Here is a 19,333-nt window from a genome sequence, read left to right on the forward strand (position 1 = left end):
AAGGCTGCCCACAGCTGTATTAAAAAACCCTTTATCATTCTCACAGGTCTCACTCCCAACTCAGATGCTAGGACCTCATGGCTTTTCCAAGCTCGCTCTTTAAGATCCACTAACTGCACAATTTTTATCAATCCTTTAGTAGCTAGTAAACACTTAAAACTATTTGACTCTAAAATTGGGCATTTCAAATTAGGATTATATACCAACAGCTTTTCTAAGAGCTAATATAACCCCACACACCTAAAATCTTATTGTACTCTGAATAGCATCCAGGCAAAAAAACACCTGTCTGTCTAAACCCAACTTCCCCACCTGTTGGAGGGAAAAAAAGTCACAGCTCTCCAGGGGATAGATTCAGGAGCATACAGCAATCTCTGTAGAGAAAACAGTCTAAAGGTTCCCACCCTACTCAACAGGCAACAACAGCACACTCTGCTTTATCCAGTGTAATCCATCCTAGAAATCTACTATCCCTCTTTGGATCTCTTTAATAACAACACTGGGGGGTCTACACATCTTACTCTGTGCCATAACATGCATGTTACTAAGTTGTTAATCACTAAAACTCTACCTTTATAGGATAGTTTAGTCAGGAGCCATCGTCAGCTCTGCATTTTACTTTTGACATTATCAAGGTTCTCTTTAGCCACCCCTTCCCCTCCCAAGAAGACTCCCAGGTAACTAAAAGCTGATTGACTCCACTGTAACCCTGGGGAGAGATCTGTAGGCCTACTACCTTCCCAATCACCTAATAAAAACACATTGTTTTTTGACCAGTTTGTCTTCGTAGAGGACACGTCTCCAAACAATGTCAAGCAATCATTTAATATATGTACCTCTTTTTTTCCCAAACAAAGACTATAACATCATCAGCATAGGCTATCACTTTTATAGGCTCCATCGGTACATTTGGAATGGACAAGCCAGATAACAAACGTCTTAATTTGTGGAGTAATGGTTCAATTGAAAGCGAATTTAACACCCCAGACATGGAACAACCCTGGAGAATTTCCCTCTGCAACTGAATAGGAGAGCTAGACACACCACTGATTTTAAGTGTACTAAAACATTACTGTAGAGTAACTAATTTTGCCCAAAAACTGGGACCAAAACCAAAAGTCTTAACTACATTAAATAAATACTTATGATCTACATGATCAAAAGCTTTCTCCTGATCTAAAGAAATGAGACCAGCTTTAAAACCCCAAAGCTAGGAGGCGTATTAGTTCACGAATCAGAAAGACATTATCAAACACTGATCTGCCAGGAACACCGTATGTTTGATCAAAATTCACCACACAATTCATCACTTACCCAACTTGTTCGCCAAAGGTTTTGATAAAATTTTGTAATCTGTACAAAGGAGACTTATTGGACAGCAGTTATTTATATTATATATAAGTCTCCATTCTTTGGTAGAAAAGTCAATACTGTGTGCCGACAGCTCAAAGGCAGTTCCTTTCCAACAATACTCTCAAGTACGACTTCAATCAGGTCTTTTCCGAATGTAGACCAGAAAATCTTATAGATTTCCACAGGTATACCATCAATCCCTGGTACTTTACCATTGTTCAGTCCCACAAGAGTATCAGAAAACTCCTGGAAAGTCAACTCTCTCTAACTGATCCTTCTCCTCTTCAGGAACCTGAACCTGACCTTCTAAGAACCAGACTCAGATAACACTTTCCCTCTCCCATCATTTGGAGCATAAAACATTTATAAAGACAAGAGTCTCACTGCTGACCCAGGAAATGAACTGTCAGGCCAGCCCATCCACAGACTTCTCTTTTTGCTACTTAGTACCTTCACAGGTCGGGAGGGAGATTTACAGCCAGAATTCATTGCATTTCTGTCACAGTCCCTCAAGCCCATAAGTGAAACATTTAGATAATTCTGCTGAGGCAAAGATTACGTAATCGGCACCATCAACACAAAACCTGAAAGCTACATTTAATTCATCGTTAGTATTATTTAGAAGTATATAGACCTGTCTCCTTATAGACATAACATGTTTTAATTCAGGTTCTTCACAGCCCAAAGAAATCATGGACATTCCTGACATTATCTGTCTGTGCCGGCTTAGTTCTTTTAATATCAGATCATTTTTTAAATAAGGGGGGACATTAGAAATAGTAACTTTTTTTAGCAGGGACCACAAGAGGCAAAACAGAAAAGAAAACCCACTAATTACTAATCCCTGCTGCACTACCTTTTGAACTAATTCCTCATTACTGAGGAAAACCACTACAGCTTTATTCATCCTTGAAGCCGACTTGATGTTTCCACACCCAACTACTTTTCTGAGTTCAAGAACACATTTTTGCACAAGTACTATAGCATCAATAATGATTTTAATGCCGTGCCTTCTTGTTAAATTTCCAAAATTGTCACTTGAACCCCTCCCTCCCCCTGGTTTGGTTATAACGGCCATCAGTTTATAGAACCCAACTCTCAATCCAATTTAATAACAGTATAACTTAATAAATAAAGAGAAAAACCACACACACACACACACACACACACACACACACACACACACACACATATATATATTGACTTTTTCACATTTTACTGTGCTACAACATGGAATCAAAGTGGATTTAATTAGGAGTTTTTGCCACTGATCAACACAAAAAAGTCCACAATGTCAAAGTGAAAAATAAAATCTACAAATTTTTCTAAATTAATTACAACTATAAAACAGAAAATAATTGATTGCATAAGTATTCACCCCCTTTGCTATGACACACCTAATTAAGCTCTGGTGCAACCAATTGTCTTTAGAAGTCACATAATTAGTTGAACAGAGTCCACCTGTGTGCAATTAAGGTGTTTCACATGATTTCAGGTTAAATACATCTGTCTCTGGGAGGTCCCACACTTGGTTAGTACATTTCCTAACAAAAACTACACCATGAAGAGGAAGGAACATTCAAAGCAAATCCGGAATAAGGTTCTTCAAAAGTACCAATCAGGGGTAGGAAATAAGAACGTTTCTGAGGCATTGAATATCCCCCAGAGCACAGAAAAGTCCATTATTAAGAAATGGAGAAAATATGGCACAAATGTGAATCTGTCTAGAACAGGCCGTCCTCAAAAACTGAGTACCTGGGGGAGAAGGGCACTAGTCAGGGAGGCCAACAAGAGGCCTATGGCAACTCCAAAGGAGTTACAGTCTTTCACGGCTGAGCTGGGAGACACTGCGCATACGGCAACAATAGCCCGAGTGGTTCACAAAACCGGCCTTTATGGGAGAGTGGCAAAAAGAAAGCCATTGTTGAAAAAAACACATTAAATATCAGCTAGAGTTTGCCAGAAGGCATGTGGGAGACTCTGTGACTAAGTGGAAGTAGATTCTATGGTCTGCTGAGTAGAGCATTTTGGCCTCAACGCTAAGTGCTATGTTTGGTGCAAGCATAACACCAAACATCATCCTGAGAACACCATCCCTACCGTGAAGCATGGTGGTGGCAATAAAATGTGAAAAAGTCCGGGGGGGAGTGAATACTTTTGAGAGCCATTGTAGATAGATAGGCTTATAAATCAATCACAAATGCTTACTTTAGTACTCACAACAGGCAAAAAGAAACTAAACATATGCAAATGAAAACTAAACATATACAAATGAAAACTAAACATATGCAAATGAAAACTAAACATATACAAATGAATAAATTTATTAAGGCTCACAAAAGTAAGAAGAATATAAAAGCTAGAAATCATGGTACCAGAATTAAAAGTATAGACACAAGTAGGAATAAAACATTTAAACAAACATTATTATAAGCAAGCAGGCTTTCGTATGGTTACGCACATGTGAACGCAGGATTTGGATAAGCAGCGTCTGTTGTGTTGGAATTAAGACTTCATTTTTGTTTTAACAAGTTCAGTTCTGAAGCAGTTTCAATTGCATTTAGTTTTATGTTTTAATCCAGAGTTACTTCAAAATTGTAGATAAACCCAATCAATGTTTAATAGCTCTGATATTCACAGTTGTTTTCAAATGCAGACAATATTAAAGTTAAAGACTTATCTTGTTTCAGTTGCTCATCAAAGTAGAATTATTTGTATTTTCAGTCTTAGCATTAAGCGTATTACTTCTGGTATGCATGTAGATATTTCTTATATAAACAAATTATATTTTACTTTAATCTTAAAGCCTTTGAAGCGTAATACTTGTTCTGGAGATGTGATCGATGTTGAAAAACAAAATTGGAATGCAGTTGGTCTTCTTCGGAACACTTAGAGTTACAGGATGTAGTAAAACCTGCCAGGTAAGCTAGCAAAGCAAGCCATTTAGCATCTACAAGCTTTTAGGTTTTTATTCTTTACTGCTGATCGGGTTCTTGTTGTCGGTACTCGATAGTCTTGCTTTAGTCCTGTTTCCAACACTTTTCTTCAGAAAACTGTCAATTTCTAGAAACAAACTTTTGGAACTCACTTCACAACAAAAATCACAGAGGCCTGTCTAAACACTACAGAAGTGCATTCTGCTGATTGGCTGACATGCAAGTTGGTTGCTAGGTAACCAGTTTAGAACATTCAGACAAAGGCAAGTAGAGCGAAGGAGTCATTGGAAATAAAATTTTGAGTAAAAAGTGTCAATAATAATAATAATAATAATAATATAATAATAATAATAATAATAATAATAATAATAAAGTACCTGTTTCTTAAACTAAAATAGTTTTTAAAATTGTGCAGGTATTTACAATCCCAGTAAAAGGCACTTGCAACTCCATTTGGGGTTGCAACCCACAGTTTGCGAACCACTGATCTGAACTATTCCGCAATTAAAATCTTTACGACCCTGTGCTACTAATATCTAGTCCTTTGAAGTAGGTCAACAGGAATGCTCTGGCGGAATATTGAGAGACACATTTAATTAACAGCATCTTTAGTCTCATCAGTACACAACCTAGTTTTCAAGATTTAAAATGTCATTTTAGAAAGTAATTCAATTACTACTATGAATTTCTCCTACAATGTAGTCTATAGACGGTAAATCAAAGACATGTTATCAGTTTGTCCACTGAAAAAAGATCTTTATCTACAAACTAATGCAATGGTAAAACAGTGAGAACAGGGAATAAAAAGTGCTTTAACCTCACTTTGCATACATACATGTACAGACATATTCTCCCTATGAGAGTGTTGTTTTTTAGGAAGGTGTTTTAATATTAGCAAACTAATATCCTACTTACTTTCAACTTCCTTTATCTTCCTCTCCCAAGGGATACAGGCAGTCTTAAAATTGTCAAAATCTCTTTGAAACTTGATCAATTTCTATTAAAAGAAAAGAAGAAGAATTGTAGCATAACAGTGTTATTATAGAATGAGTCTTAACTATATTGTATATTAGAAAATGGAGTGGAGATTTCCTTTAACCAGATTGGTAAATAGGGCCTTAATTTCTGATAAAAAGACCTTGAATGTTGTCGTTGAAACTGTTTAATTTCTGTTCCAAATCAATCCAGAAAACAAGTAAATAATAATAATAATAATCTTTAATAGAAATATATCGTCGAAAGTATGACCTGGTGGTAATGTTCACGAAATGAACTATACATATGAGACTAGGGTGTGTGAACTATACATCAGCTGCAAAGTCACTTCCAAGAACATCTCACCTGAAAGACAGAGCACAAGGAGATTAAGTGACTTGCTTGGGGTCACACAGTGAGTCAGTGGCTGAGCTAGAATTTGAACTAGGTACCCCCTGGTTACAAGCTTGTTTCTTTAACCACTGGACCACACAGCCTCCTGAATACAGTATTTATGTATGTAACTTTTGTCCTATACATTCAATGTATCTATCTAAATTTGGTAAAGCAAAGTAAAAAAAATAATAATAATTGAAAATAGTGTTTGCTGTCAGCGGGATATATAGTAACCAATAGCAACTAGTCTCTGGTTTGAATGACAAGTTAAAGAAATCAAACAACTGGATGCAACATTACTTCAGCATATCACAGTAACAACACAATAGGTGCTCTCTTCTAAACAAACAAAGACAGGAATGAACACATGAACACATGTAGATTACGATATATTTGTAATTGCACCATATACAGTGGCTCTCAAAAGTATTTGCCACCCTTGGACTTTTCCACATTTTATTGTGTTACAACATGGAATCACAGTCAGGCACTAGTCAGGGAGGCCAACAAGAGGCCTATGGCAACTCTAAAGGAGTTATAGTCTTCCACGGATGAGCTGGGAGACCCTGCGCATATGGCAACAATAGCCGGGTGCTTCACAAAACTGGCCTATGGGAGAGTGACAAAAAGAAAGCCATTGTTGAAAAAAAAACTCACATTAAATCTCATCTAGAGTTTGCCAGAAGGCATGTGGGAGACTCTGGGACCAAGTAGAAGAAGATTCTATGGTCTGATGAGACCAAAATAGAGCTTATTGGCCTCAATGCTAAGCGGTATGTTTGGTGCAAGCCTAACACCGCACATCATCCTGAGAACACCATCCCTACCGTGAAGCATGGTGGTGGCAGTATCATGCTATGGGGATGCTTCTCTGTGTCAGGGCCTGGAAAGCTCATAGAGATAGAGGGCACAATGGATGCAGCAAAGTACAGAGAAATCCTAAAGGAAAACCTGCTGAAGTCTACAAGAGACCTGGGACTTGGGAGCAGATTCATCTTCCACCAGGACAATTGTTGGAAAACATGGATCGAGAATTGATTAGGGGTTTGCTACGCATGTGGACTGGTAGAGCTATACTGGTGTTCTTTTCTGAAAAGAGACTAATATTGCAGATAGCAGACTGTTTGGTTCAAATTGCATGTACTGTAACCATTGATAGAGACGATGCGTCTACAAACTCTTGCCCAACAATGACTGCAAGCTAACGAGATAACAATGCTGTGGACTAGAAGGGAACAGGCTCTAAAGACTTCAGAGAGATCAAAAGAGATAATCCCACTGGCATCAACGGGGGTCGCAAGGAGATAACAAAAGGCAGATGTATGGACCGTTTGTCTCCAGGAGTGTGAAGAATGCACTGAGTTCAGAGGTTGTCACACTAGTCTACACACACAGACACACACACATTAACACTCACACAATAAATTAAATTACCTTGACCATTGGTTAAGTGTCAGAGAAAGGGGAGGTGGACCATCTATACAGAAGGGTATTTAATGTCATGCAAACATTGTAATGTTGAGTATTGTTTGTCCTGTACCTGGGACCAGACTCCCTGCATATTTCAATAAACCTGGCAACTGATTGAAGAAAAGGACTCTGTGCATTTTCTTGAATCTACTTACTCACCATCTATTTTTGTAAGTTACTTCAACAATGACCCCAAATTTACAGCCAAAGCCACACTGGAGCTGCTTAAAAACAAGTCAAAGCCCGGACCTCAATCCAATTGAAAATATGTGAAAAGAGTTGAAAATTGCAGTTCACCAAAGGTCCCCATCCAATTTGATGGAGCTTGAGCAATTTTGCAAAGAAGAATGGGCAAAAATTGTAGCGTCCAGATGTGCAAAGCTGGTAGAGACTTATCCAAATAAACTCATGGCTGTAATTGCTGCCTCTAGCAAATATTGACTCAAGGGGGTGAAAGTGTAATTAATTTAGAACAATTTGTAGAATTTATTTTTCTCTTTGACATTATGGACTTTTATTGCGTTGATCAGTGGCAAAAACTCCAAATTAAATCAATTTTGATTCCATGTTGTAACATAATAAAATGTGGAAAAGTCCAAGGCGTGAATACTTTTGAGAGCCACTGTACACTTGCAGGGAAAACATGGTGCCAAGACAAAGTGTTGCATTTATGCTGCTCTGCAGCTCTTGTATTTGTGTCACACGTACAGCAATCACAACAAGCTACTATTTATTATTATTATTATTATTATTATTATTATTAGTTATTATCAATACTTGACTTTGCTTGAAATGTCTTTTAAAAACACCAGATGTCGCTCACACATTTCCTCTAAAGAGCAGTGTTTTTCCAACAAATATGTGATACTCTTTCGGCATGTTCCATTTCTTAGGCAATGATTTGATGCTGTACGCACCAAATGAACCAAAAGAACACGGATAACAGCACAACCACATAACGTAAAATATTCTCCATGTTGGCCATGATGGAAAACATTTTTCCAGAGAGAACTTCCGATCTAGTAATCAGCAAGAGAGCCAATGTGCGTTTGGAAAAATGCAATGTGAAATCAATGTAACTTAACGAATTTGAATTCACTTTAAAAAATATTTGCTTGAATTTTTCTGGTATGAAACAAACTGATGCAAACCTGAAAAAAATGTATTCAAGTGAACAAGGTGTGAAAGTTCTTTCTCTTGGAATATTGAGGAAAATGTGTGTATTCATTAACAACAAAAATTAGTGCTGCATAAAATCACAACACAAAGAAACAGAAAAACTTCAGCTTGTGACATTTAATGGCACAAGACAGGCCTTACCAGATAGTAAAGCCCTCTTCTTTGGGTTCTATTGCTTAATAAGAAATGTGACATGATCAGAAATGACTTGCCTTCGTCATCATTATTTTATAGGCATACAGTCTTCTTCCTTTTCCTTTGCCCAAAGCTCCTTCAAACTTTTCCACAAAACCTTGAGCTTCTCTAAAGGGAAGATTGTGTAGAGAAATGAATCTTCAATAAAGGAACCAGTGAACAGAACACAATTTGTACTTACAATATATACTAGACCACTTACTACACACACAACCTCCTGAACACGAGCAACCAACAAATAAGCCAGGTCTGAGGTGTCCATTTTTGTTCAGTCAAATCGTCCAAAAACCAGGTTGCACCAAAGTAGACCCCTGTGCTTTTCGCAAAAATATGAAATAACACGAAATAAAATAAAATGCAACATAAAAATCATTATAAAGCAAACATAGAATAACATTTTTAAATTGGGATGTTTTTACGAAAAATAAATATTTGCAATCGTAGTTGTCAAGGCTCAGCCGTTACCATAGACACGGTCTAAAGAAAAACGGAAGCTCTGTCTAGCACTTGCGCAAATGTATAATTTGGAGCGAATTAAAATTGTGATGGAAGAGACATTTGTTTCTAAAATGCCTAAACCATACAAAACAATAAAACAACGCTGCAGAGAATTTGAGTATGAGAAGATGTATGACACAGTCGAAAGATACCATTGTTAAGCATTATCTGTTTATTCTGTTTGGGAAAATATGGTTTGCTTGTATTTTGCATTATGAAAGCATCAAGTGGTGCAAACTTTGCAGTGGAGCAAATGCTATTTTGGTTTTTAATTAATTTGAATGAATGAATGAATGAATGAATGAATGAATGAATCTGCTATGCTTAGTGTTTAAACACTGAGAAACCGCAAGCTTGCTGTATACTGGAGCCCTGCTTCAGTGCAATGGGATTGAAATACAATTCCTGTTGATTTTTTAATGGGTACATTGCTGTATGTGTAATTATTATGACAGCCCCACAATAGTAGAGCAGTATGAATATTTACTGTAAATAGGCAGTTAATTAAAAAGAGTGGGGAACTGTACGTTACAGTTACTGCCGTGAATGAGAAATTATGGTAACTAAATTATTTTTCTGTGCTATGTCAGTTTATGTCAAAATATGTTTTAAAAAGCATATAATGTTTAATAAAAAATATGTATATAGTTAAAACATAATGAATACTTTGTTTTATTTATATATTTGAGTTATTTTATTAATGTGTATCTGTAATAAAAACAAAATAAAACAATATTTACTGGATAAATCTAAATAAACCTAATTTTGTGAGAAAAAAACCCAAAAGATTATAAAAAATAAAAATAATTTCACGGGGCTCTACACCCAACTCACCCAAGGGCAGAATAAGTTGGAATAACGTTATTAATAAAGTTGGCCGCAGTGCAATCAGAATTAAACCCCATATTTTTAATGCGGTTTGACAGTGAAATGATTGTACAATACAGCAGATGTTTCCAGTTGTTTCCAATTGTTTCCAATTGTTTTAAAACAGATGATTACTGCAGTCATTTATTCAATTTGACTTTCGGCCGGTGTGACTTTTAATTTGATTTCGGCCAAGCTGGTTTTTGTGATTTGACCAGTCAATAATCATAAAACAGAACATTTGATCCCCAAGAAACCTGTGGCTTGTCAGCAGTCTGATTTTGTATCTAATGTAACAAATCGGTACATTTTCACTGAAAGGCCCATCTCTACAGTGGAATATTAATTATCTCTTTGGAAGTGAAAATTACTTTGTATTCTAACAGTAGATTGTGATAAATTGAATGAACATGTATTTCCATTCATACATCACAAGTATATAATTATCACTTTTATATGGTTTATAAATTGTAGTTTTTTTTAAAATTACTAGGCCAACCACAAGCAATAGTGTGTTACAGTCAAACAGTGGTTTCCTGTAAATGCATAGATGCAATTCCCCAGACATTCTGACTATATTACTTTAGTGCCACCAGCCGCCTCTTCATGCGCCAGGGCTTATTCCTTATGTTGGACACAAGTTTCTTCTTCTCTTCGACCTCCTCCATTAGCTTGGTCAATTCTTCCTCAGACATAGAGTCTTCATCTGAGGAGGAGGAAGTGGAGGAACTGTAACCAAGGAGATAAAACAGCCAGGTAACTAAACCTTTAGACAATTAAGGAAAAGCAATCGTGGTTGTTGTATTATCCATACCATCATCAATTTAAATGCCTCAGTGACAAACTTCACAAAAAAATGGGATAATAGGTTATGTGAAAGGGTGCCTTTACAGGGGTGATGTCAGAACCAGGAACAGAAACCAAAACATGCTTTTGCTGGCAGGTGAAAACTGAGCTGTGGTGCTCAGTTTATTTATTAAATAATAACAAAAGATTTAAACAAAACACACAACACTGAAAATAAAGGGCGCACTGGCCAAACAGACAGGCAGACAAAACAGACGTGGACGAACCCTAAACAAGTACTGCGTTGGCACTTCCAGCACGCTGTAGCAATTGTAATTATTTTAAATAAACTCTCCTCTGTCTCTCACCGGTTCTCCACTTCCCGAACACACAACACTGAGTGAGTGAAAGCATGCTGCTTTTATGCAGCTGTACTGAGACTCAATTGCTAATCAATCATTTAATTGGAGTCTCGGTACAACTGCACGTGAATTAATGAAGTGCAATTCACCGTGCTCACATATTATTGCATTTTACTGTGCAATTGCTGTGCAATCCTCGTGCCTAAATACAAATTACACTTTATAACACTCGTGCTCATAACCCATATTCATATCCTGTGTATTTTATACATAAAAGCCAACATTAACACACTACATACAACGCTCTGCCACATGCTGGTATATAAGTTATTAGTTTGCCCACAGTTGTGTTTTCAAAACCAAAAAGATCCAACTCCAAACCCTTACAAGGACTTTCAATGGAGGCATGTCTCTCATAATACATACCTACTGTCTTTCTTTTGTTTCTTCTTTTTATCCTTGCTGTCATCTTTATCTTTATCCTTCCTTTTATCCTTCTTATCAGCTTGTTTCTCTTTATTATTCGGCACTGCTTTCTGCTTTTGGTTTCCACCCTTTTTGTTGGTCTTCCTCTTTGGCTGCTCGTCCTCGCTCTCTTCATCACTGTCTTGTGCTTTAGCCGGCTTTTTCCTGTTCCCTCGTCTCGGTTTAGGGGCTTCATCCTCTTCTTCCTCCTCACTGTCACTTTCAACTGCAGTCCTTCTACCATTTCGAGCCTGAGGTTGGGACCTGTTGTTATTTCTGTTATTCCTGGCACTGGCAGGGGAGGGTTTATTGTTTTGTTGTCTGTTTATTTTTCCACGTCTCCCTGCATCATCTGTGTAGGAATAATACCAAGGAAATAAAGGAAAGCATATAGACTAAATAAATACTGGGTAAAGGTTATATAATTACTATATTCACTGGCTAAAACACTGAAACGTTGTGCAACAATGCAACACTGATATACTTCCCTAGAATCAGGCTTGATGAGCCTTTTCAGAAGCATGTTTTCTGGAACTATCGAAGCAGAAACCACGAATTGAGAGTCGTACAGAACACTCATAATAGGATATAAGAGGTAAGAAATTAAACAATGGGAAAGTAAAGATGATATAAAGAATGCCTTTAAAGGAGAAAGGCTGGAAACTGATGAAGTGTTACTGCAAGCCAAACAAATTAGACAACTGTGGGAAAAACTGCTTTCGACATGGAATACCTTTATAAGCCAATGGCAGGTTTAGTAGTTCATGCACCTGTAGTATAATTCAACATTATTTTGATTATTTACTTAATTTTAGTTGACACTTAGATTGTTTTTTATCAAGTATCAAGAACAGTGTATTATTTTACAGGTTATTTCCTTTCAACACATGACTGATCTCATTTGCAACTTACTCATATATATATATATATATATATATATATATATATATATATATATATATATATATATATATATATATAGTAAGTTGCAAATGAGATCAGTCATGTGTTGAAAGGAAATAACCTGTAAAATAATATACTGTTCTTGATACTTGATATTTTTCATATAACTGATGTATATCTTTAATTTGGAAGGAAAATGTAGAAAAGCATGTTAAACTACATGTAATTATGAATGTTTTAGAATGGAAATAACACACAATTGTACAGCATGTTGATACAGTTTTACATATTTAATTAATAATCACCCTCAAAAAGCTTTGCATTTTATTTACCATCACTGTCGATCTCCTGCCCATCAAACTCAACTCCCACTGTAAAGAAAAACCAGTTACTTAAAAAAATAGGTTATCTTACTGATGTTTTCAATTATGTTTTAATGTAGCAAATTATTAAACAATGTTTGCTTTGGATTTTAAACTTGCAATTAAATTAGATAATGCCCCTAGCAAATACATTTCAGAGGTAACTGAAAAGAAAATAATATTGTGCTAACTATGTAAACAATTAACCTATTTAAAAATGTTACGTTTCATATGTAAAATAAACACAAGCTACACCCAAGGACATTTCCTATTAGGAATTATCCTACCTTATTTTTAAAATGATAAATACCAAAACAATACATTTTGTATGTGTTAATAAAATACATTTAACATTTAGCAACATGTCAAATGTGGTCTTTTTTTAAAATATAAGTATACAACTTAGAATAATTTTTATATATTTATGGTAAAAAATTACTCATCATTACAACAATAAAAATGATGCATTTTTTTAATGAGTAGACGCTGGTTTGGATGCATGTACCCTTGTATCCTTGTGTAAAGTAAATAATTGACTGTACTTACCATCTTCCATTTTGATTTTTATCTGAGTTTTGTTGTGTCTTGTCATATTTGATCAACTTTGGGATAGAAAAGTCAGTTTGTTTTGGTTTCTATTCACTATGGCTTTCAAGCACTGGCAAATAACCACCTTTGGTACAGACAAAAGAGTCTGTTGTACGATCTGCCGTGTTACTGTTGCAGTCCATCTGTCTCCATGACAACTGCAAATGATATTCCACAACAGGTGACGTCCTAAGAGGGTGAAGTTCACGACTAAAAACAATACATAATACACAATCCAAATAAATCTAAATACATGTTTTTTACATGCCAGTCACTATGCATCTAGTTTGTTGTCAGTCTACTTAGTTATCTTCAGGTACTTCACAATCACCAGGATTTTTTTCAGTGGTTTGGAATATCAAGTTAATTTTCAGAACCTTTGTGACTCCCACAAATTGTTGTTTTTAGTTCCAAGGACCATTGTTTCAAAATTAGGTTAATCAACAATGTTTTTTTTAGCAAAACTTCCTTCTGTCACTTTATTTTTATAATTGCATTCCAAGTGAAAAGAATACAAAAAAAACATCACTGCTCTTTATAAGATGCTGCAGCTTTTTTCAATGCTTCTTTGTTGTCATTTTAATCATGATTTTTTTTTAATGTAATAACTGAAAATGCTGCATGCAGACTCTCAAAGATCAGTTTAAATGGACAAATCTGTGTTCACTCGACTTATTTTAATACACAGAGAATCCACTTAAACTGAAATACAACAGTCAACATAAGCATGTGGTTAATATTAATAGTAATAATTTTTAAATTGCACCTTTCATAGTGGACAAAGACAAAGCACTTTACAACAAAAGAAACTAGGGTGTGTGAACTGTGCATCAGTTGCAGAGTCGCTTACAACAACGTCTCACCCAAAAGGCAGAGCACAAGAACGTTAAGTGACTTGGTTGAGGTCACACAGTGAGTCAGTGGCTGAGGTGGGATTTGAACCTGTAACCTCCTGATGGTAAACCTGTTTGTTTAACCACTAGACCACACAGCCTCTTGTATGTGCAATCATCTGGGTCAAAAATAGAAGTGAAAGCCCATAAAACCCGGTCTCATTCCCAGGGTGTTATAACATGCCCCCCTGAAAAATAAACTTGTTGCTGACTCTTCTGCCACAAGACATTGGCATGCTGTCTGGGTGTTGACATACCCCTAATAACACTGTTTAAAAGATCCATCATAATTGATTTCATGCAAAGTGCAGCAACAAAAAGATACCACAAGGCTAATTTAACCATACCAAAATATTTCAGGGGAAAATGACTATCTTTACATTGATCTTGACACTTCTCTGTTTTAAATAATGGTTTGATGACTTTACATCAAATTTACCATTGAGTAAGAATTTAAGAAATTGAGGATTTAAGTTACCTTTTGTATAACAGCTAGCCTGTTTAAGACCAAATATAGACTAAGCTTATGTATCTTCCTAAAATTTATTAAATTCACCCAAAGGTGATCCTTGTTTAAAATCGATTGCCATAGTTATCATATACTGAGACAGGTGACAATATCATGACACCATTACGTGTTGGTTGGCCTAGGTCACAACATTGAATAAGAGAAAGGAATACATCTTGCCAGCATTCATATCAACAGCTGTATTGTTCTTGTTTCCTGGTATTTAAAAGGCATTGCATTTAAACTTTGATGCAATATTTTAATTGTTACCTTGAATTCCAACTCAAAACTCTGGGTTGCTTACACTGAGTGTACAAAACATTAGGAACACCTGCTCTTTCCATGAAATAGACTGACGAGGTTAATCCAGGTGAAAGCTATAATCCCTTATCAGTGTAGATGAAGGGGAGACAGGTTAAAGAAGGATTTTTAAGCCTTGACACAATTGAGGCATGGATTGTGTATGTGTGCCATTCAGAGGGTAAATGGGCAAGACAAAAGATTTAAGTGCCTTTGAATGGGGTATGGTAGTAGGTGCCAGGAGTGCTGGTTTGAATGTGTCAAGAACTGCAATGCTGCTGGTTTTTTCATGCTCAACAGTTTCCCGTGTGTATCAAGGATGGTCCACCACCCAAAGGACATCCAGCCAATGGCAGGCCGGTGGTCGAAAACGTCTCATTGATGAAAGAGGCCAATGGAGAGCAACAGACGGGCTACAGTTAGTCAACTGACAGTCCAGTACAACATTGGTGACGAAAGACCAATACAAGAATGCACAACTCGACACAAATGGGCTATGGCAACCGACGACCTAGCAGAGTTCCACTTCTTTCAGCAAAACACAAGAAACTGTGGTTGCAGTGGGCTAAGGAACGAAAACATTGGACGCTGAAGGATTGGAAAACCATTGCCTGGTCTGATGAATCCCGGGTCCTGCTGTTTCACGCTGATGGGAGGACTAGGGAATGGAGAAAACCACATGAGTACATGCATCCATCATGCCGCGTGTCAACATTGCAGGCTGGTGGTGGTGGTGTGATGGTGTGGGGTGTTTTCATGGCACACATTGGGCCCCTTGATAAAAGTGGAGTAAGGTTTGAATGCCACAGGATAGCTGAACATCATTGCCAATCAGGTGAATCCCTTTATGGCAGCAGTGTATCCATCTGCTAATGGATTTTTTCAGCAGGATGATGCCCCATGCCACAAGGTTAGGATTGTCCAGGAATGGTTCCACGAACATGACAGTGAATTCAGGCCTGCCCAGTCACCAGATCTCAATCCAATTGAGCAACTGTGGGATGTGATGGAACGAGCTATTCGGAGTAGTGATCCACGACCAGCCAACCTGACACAACTGTGGGAAGCATTGAAGTCAACATAGGCCAGCATCCCTGTGGAATGCTTTCGACACCTTGTAGAGTCCATGCCCCGACGAATTGAGGCTGTTCTGAGGCCAAAAGGAGGTGCAACTCAATATTAGCAAGGTGTTCCTAATGTTTTATACATTCAGTGTATAATGAAAACAGATACTTTGGAAAAATGCCCAATACTGGTAGTCTGTAAACTTTAGTATTTATTCAGTGAAAATAACCTCACATTTAAACAATAATAAAAATACATATAAAAATTCATATATAAGTTGCTTGCGCTTGCTATTTAAATACCATTAAAAATAGCAATTCGGTCTTCAAAACAGACAGAAGACCTTCCAACACATCAAAGATACAAATGGTTCCTGATTAATTACATGGGACTCATATTACGGAAAATAAATACTTAATGTGTACCATACATAAATTTCACATAGCTCATTTACTATTAATTGAACCAGCAGTGCTCAACATCCTGCACTATATAAATCGAAATACTATACCTGACAAATTGTTTGTTGTTGGGAGTACAGTACAGACATGCCTAGATAGTACACAGCAGTCCAGCTACGGTGGGGGTTGCAATTTTAGATTTTTGAAGTATGACACAAAAGGGCCTTGGCATCTGAACAACTTTTAAAGTGGGAGGGGGAGGAACAGAAAACAAACCAGAATACCGCAGTGAAAAGGCGCGCCGTTTATTAAACATAAAAATAAATAAAATATTTGAACAAAAATAAACACTGCTCACAGAATAAAATTAAAGGTTTTAAATAAAACAAATCAATAACACAAAATAATAACTAAAACTAAGGTCAGGCTGGGCAACTGCCTTCACTGATCCTTATTATTATTTAAAATTACTCTCTCCTCTCTCGCTCTCGTTCCGCTTCTCAAACACCTACCCCGAGTTCAGAGAGCTGCAGGTTTTTATACAGGTGACCATCTCCAGATTAGCAATAAATTAAATCGCTTAATTAACTCAGAAGATGGCCACCTTCTGCACAAGTTTTTTAATTTTAATTAATTATTCCTGGCAGAGGATGAGCTGGTACCTTGCCTCTGCTAGAACACGCTCAAACAAACAACAAAACACTGCGCTTCTCCGTCATAACAATAACAAATACAATAAATAAATCATAAAACAAATACAACACAACACAGGGACAGAGGGGGAGACCCTATTCTAAAAATAAACACTGTACAGGGCTGCTTGTCCTATTACACCCCTATATGATGGAAGCCATGCAAAGCCAAGCACCCCTAGTTCCAGGGCCCTTGCCAAGCAGCATGAAAATTATCCATACCATATGAACAGTACACTTGAATATCCATATCCATGAACAGTACACTTGAACTTTTCTAGTTTTAAATGTTGCATCATATCCCTGATCCAGTGAGCATGGCTGGGCGCGACAGATTGCTTCCAGTTCAAAAAAAACAAAATAAGTCACCTGGCTAACAGGGTGCTAAAAGCAAGGGTCTCAGATTGAAGTTTGGACACGGTCACATCTTGAGGTAAAATACCAAAGAGAGAGATCTCGGGAGAAGGTTTTAAGGTTTGTTGTAGGATATCAGTAAAGGTTTGAAAAATAGAACTCCAGAGAGCATGTAATCTTGTACATGTCCAAAACAGAGCCTGGTGGCATCGATCACAAGCTGGATCTATCTTAGGGCAGATTTTAGCCAATTTGGTTTCAGACAATGACTTGCATGTTCATGTTGAAATCTGGTTGATATTTCTTATCGAAATGTCGACATTTCAGTCTTGATATCCTGGCAAAATGAGAATCGAAAGGCTGCCAGTTCTTCTCGCAGCATCTGTAGAGTGAGCAATGCGGTAATATCCAAGGCTGCAGGCTGATTGGCCCTCGCTGTAGTAAATACATCGTCTTCCAACTGTTGAGGCTTTTTCTTCTTAAGTTTAGACATTCTGACCCGTGTCAGGTACGTTTTATAAACAAAATCTAAATGTGTAGCTAGTAAAAAAAAAAAAAAAAAAAAAAAATACTGGTTCTGCTGTAAAAAATAACTTCAAAGTGTGAGCTACTACACCACGCATCTAGCACATCCCTAATGGAACCGGAAGTCCTTCAACTGTGCGTCATTTAAAAAGTAATAATTTCTCATACTTTTTAAACAATGAGTATATGTATTTATTGTTCTAATACAGCTAAATAAAATGTTATTGGGGATATATTGTTTAATGTGTGTGCATAAACAAAATGTTCACATACTAGAACTAGTCCTTATATACCAATGTTATAGAAGGTAATGAATTTCTGTCAAATCAAAGACAAAATATCCTCCTTAATAAAGTGACCACTCTTTTTTATGTATATATAAATCTTTATTTATACAAGACATTGTACATTATCACTTTAACAGGTGCTACATATAAGAGATTTAAAATGCTATATTACAAGTATATATTGTTGAAGATAAGGACCCCAATGTAACTAATGTATGACTGAAGTAATTAAAGGAATTAGAATGCAATTATCATTCTGGAACTTCACTGCATTTGTTTTAGTCTTCATGGCACAGTATCCACAAAAATGATGATTGTCATGACTGCTTAGTACTGGATTGAATTACAAATAAACACTGGAGACAGTTTGCAGAGGAATAGTGGAAACTAGCTGAAAACAGTTTCAAATACTTTGGAATACTTTACATGCTCAGAAATGTATGTAATTCTTTACACTGTAGATAGGAACCCTACATATGCACATGGATGCATACAGATTTTGAATTGTAACACTGGCTGTTGAGATGTAACAAAGATTGATCCATTGTGCTTGTTTCCTAACAAAAACAAGAACAAATATTTAAAAAATGTGTTCAGTAAAAAGCAAACACTGACCCAATAAGAAAATCTATAGAAATAAGCAAAATTCAACTATCTAAAGATGCACTGTGAGGCTGGTGCTTCAAGGCAGATATACAGTACTGCACAATGTAATTTCCATCTGATGAATCAAGTACTGGAAATTACTTAATTTTCAGTAATTTCAATGATTCCCTGAACTGTTCTGTGGTCATATCTCGACATTGTCCAATTTGTGAAATGCCACAACCTGGCTTCGTGTCCATACATACTTTACAGGTTGTTTATCTATAAGGATTTGGACCCCTTGGCATCCTTGGTCCAGGGTGACGTGGGTTGCCAGGTAGATACCCAGGCATTCCGGGTCCTCTCGGCCCAGGGGGGCGAGTTACAG

At 36.8% G+C, this 19,333-nt stretch overlaps 1 protein-coding gene across 1 annotated transcript in view; it reads right to left on the reverse strand.

Moving 5' to 3' along the window:
* The window catches only part of LOC121319060 (transmembrane channel-like protein 2-A), a 28,767-nt gene extending 15,312 nt beyond the window's left edge, over positions 1–13,455 (reverse strand). Inside the window, exons 1-6 of the mRNA XM_041256281.1 lie at positions 13,294–13,455; positions 12,718–12,756; positions 11,444–11,834; positions 10,452–10,598; positions 8,522–8,612; positions 5,205–5,286 (exon numbers count right to left, since the gene is read on the reverse strand). Of these exons, the coding sequence (XP_041112215.1) occupies positions 5,205–5,286; positions 8,522–8,612; positions 10,452–10,598; positions 11,444–11,834; positions 12,718–12,756; positions 13,294–13,339 (796 nt within the window). The 5' untranslated portion in view covers positions 13,340–13,455. The remainder of the gene's footprint in view (positions 1–5,204; positions 5,287–8,521; positions 8,613–10,451; positions 10,599–11,443; positions 11,835–12,717; positions 12,757–13,293) is intronic.
* Positions 13,456–19,333: the final 5,878 nt, after the last annotated feature.

Source organism: Polyodon spathula, chromosome 1 (assembly GCF_017654505.1).
Source record: "Polyodon spathula isolate WHYD16114869_AA chromosome 1, ASM1765450v1, whole genome shotgun sequence".
NCBI lineage: Eukaryota > Metazoa > Chordata > Actinopteri > Acipenseriformes > Polyodontidae > Polyodon > Polyodon spathula.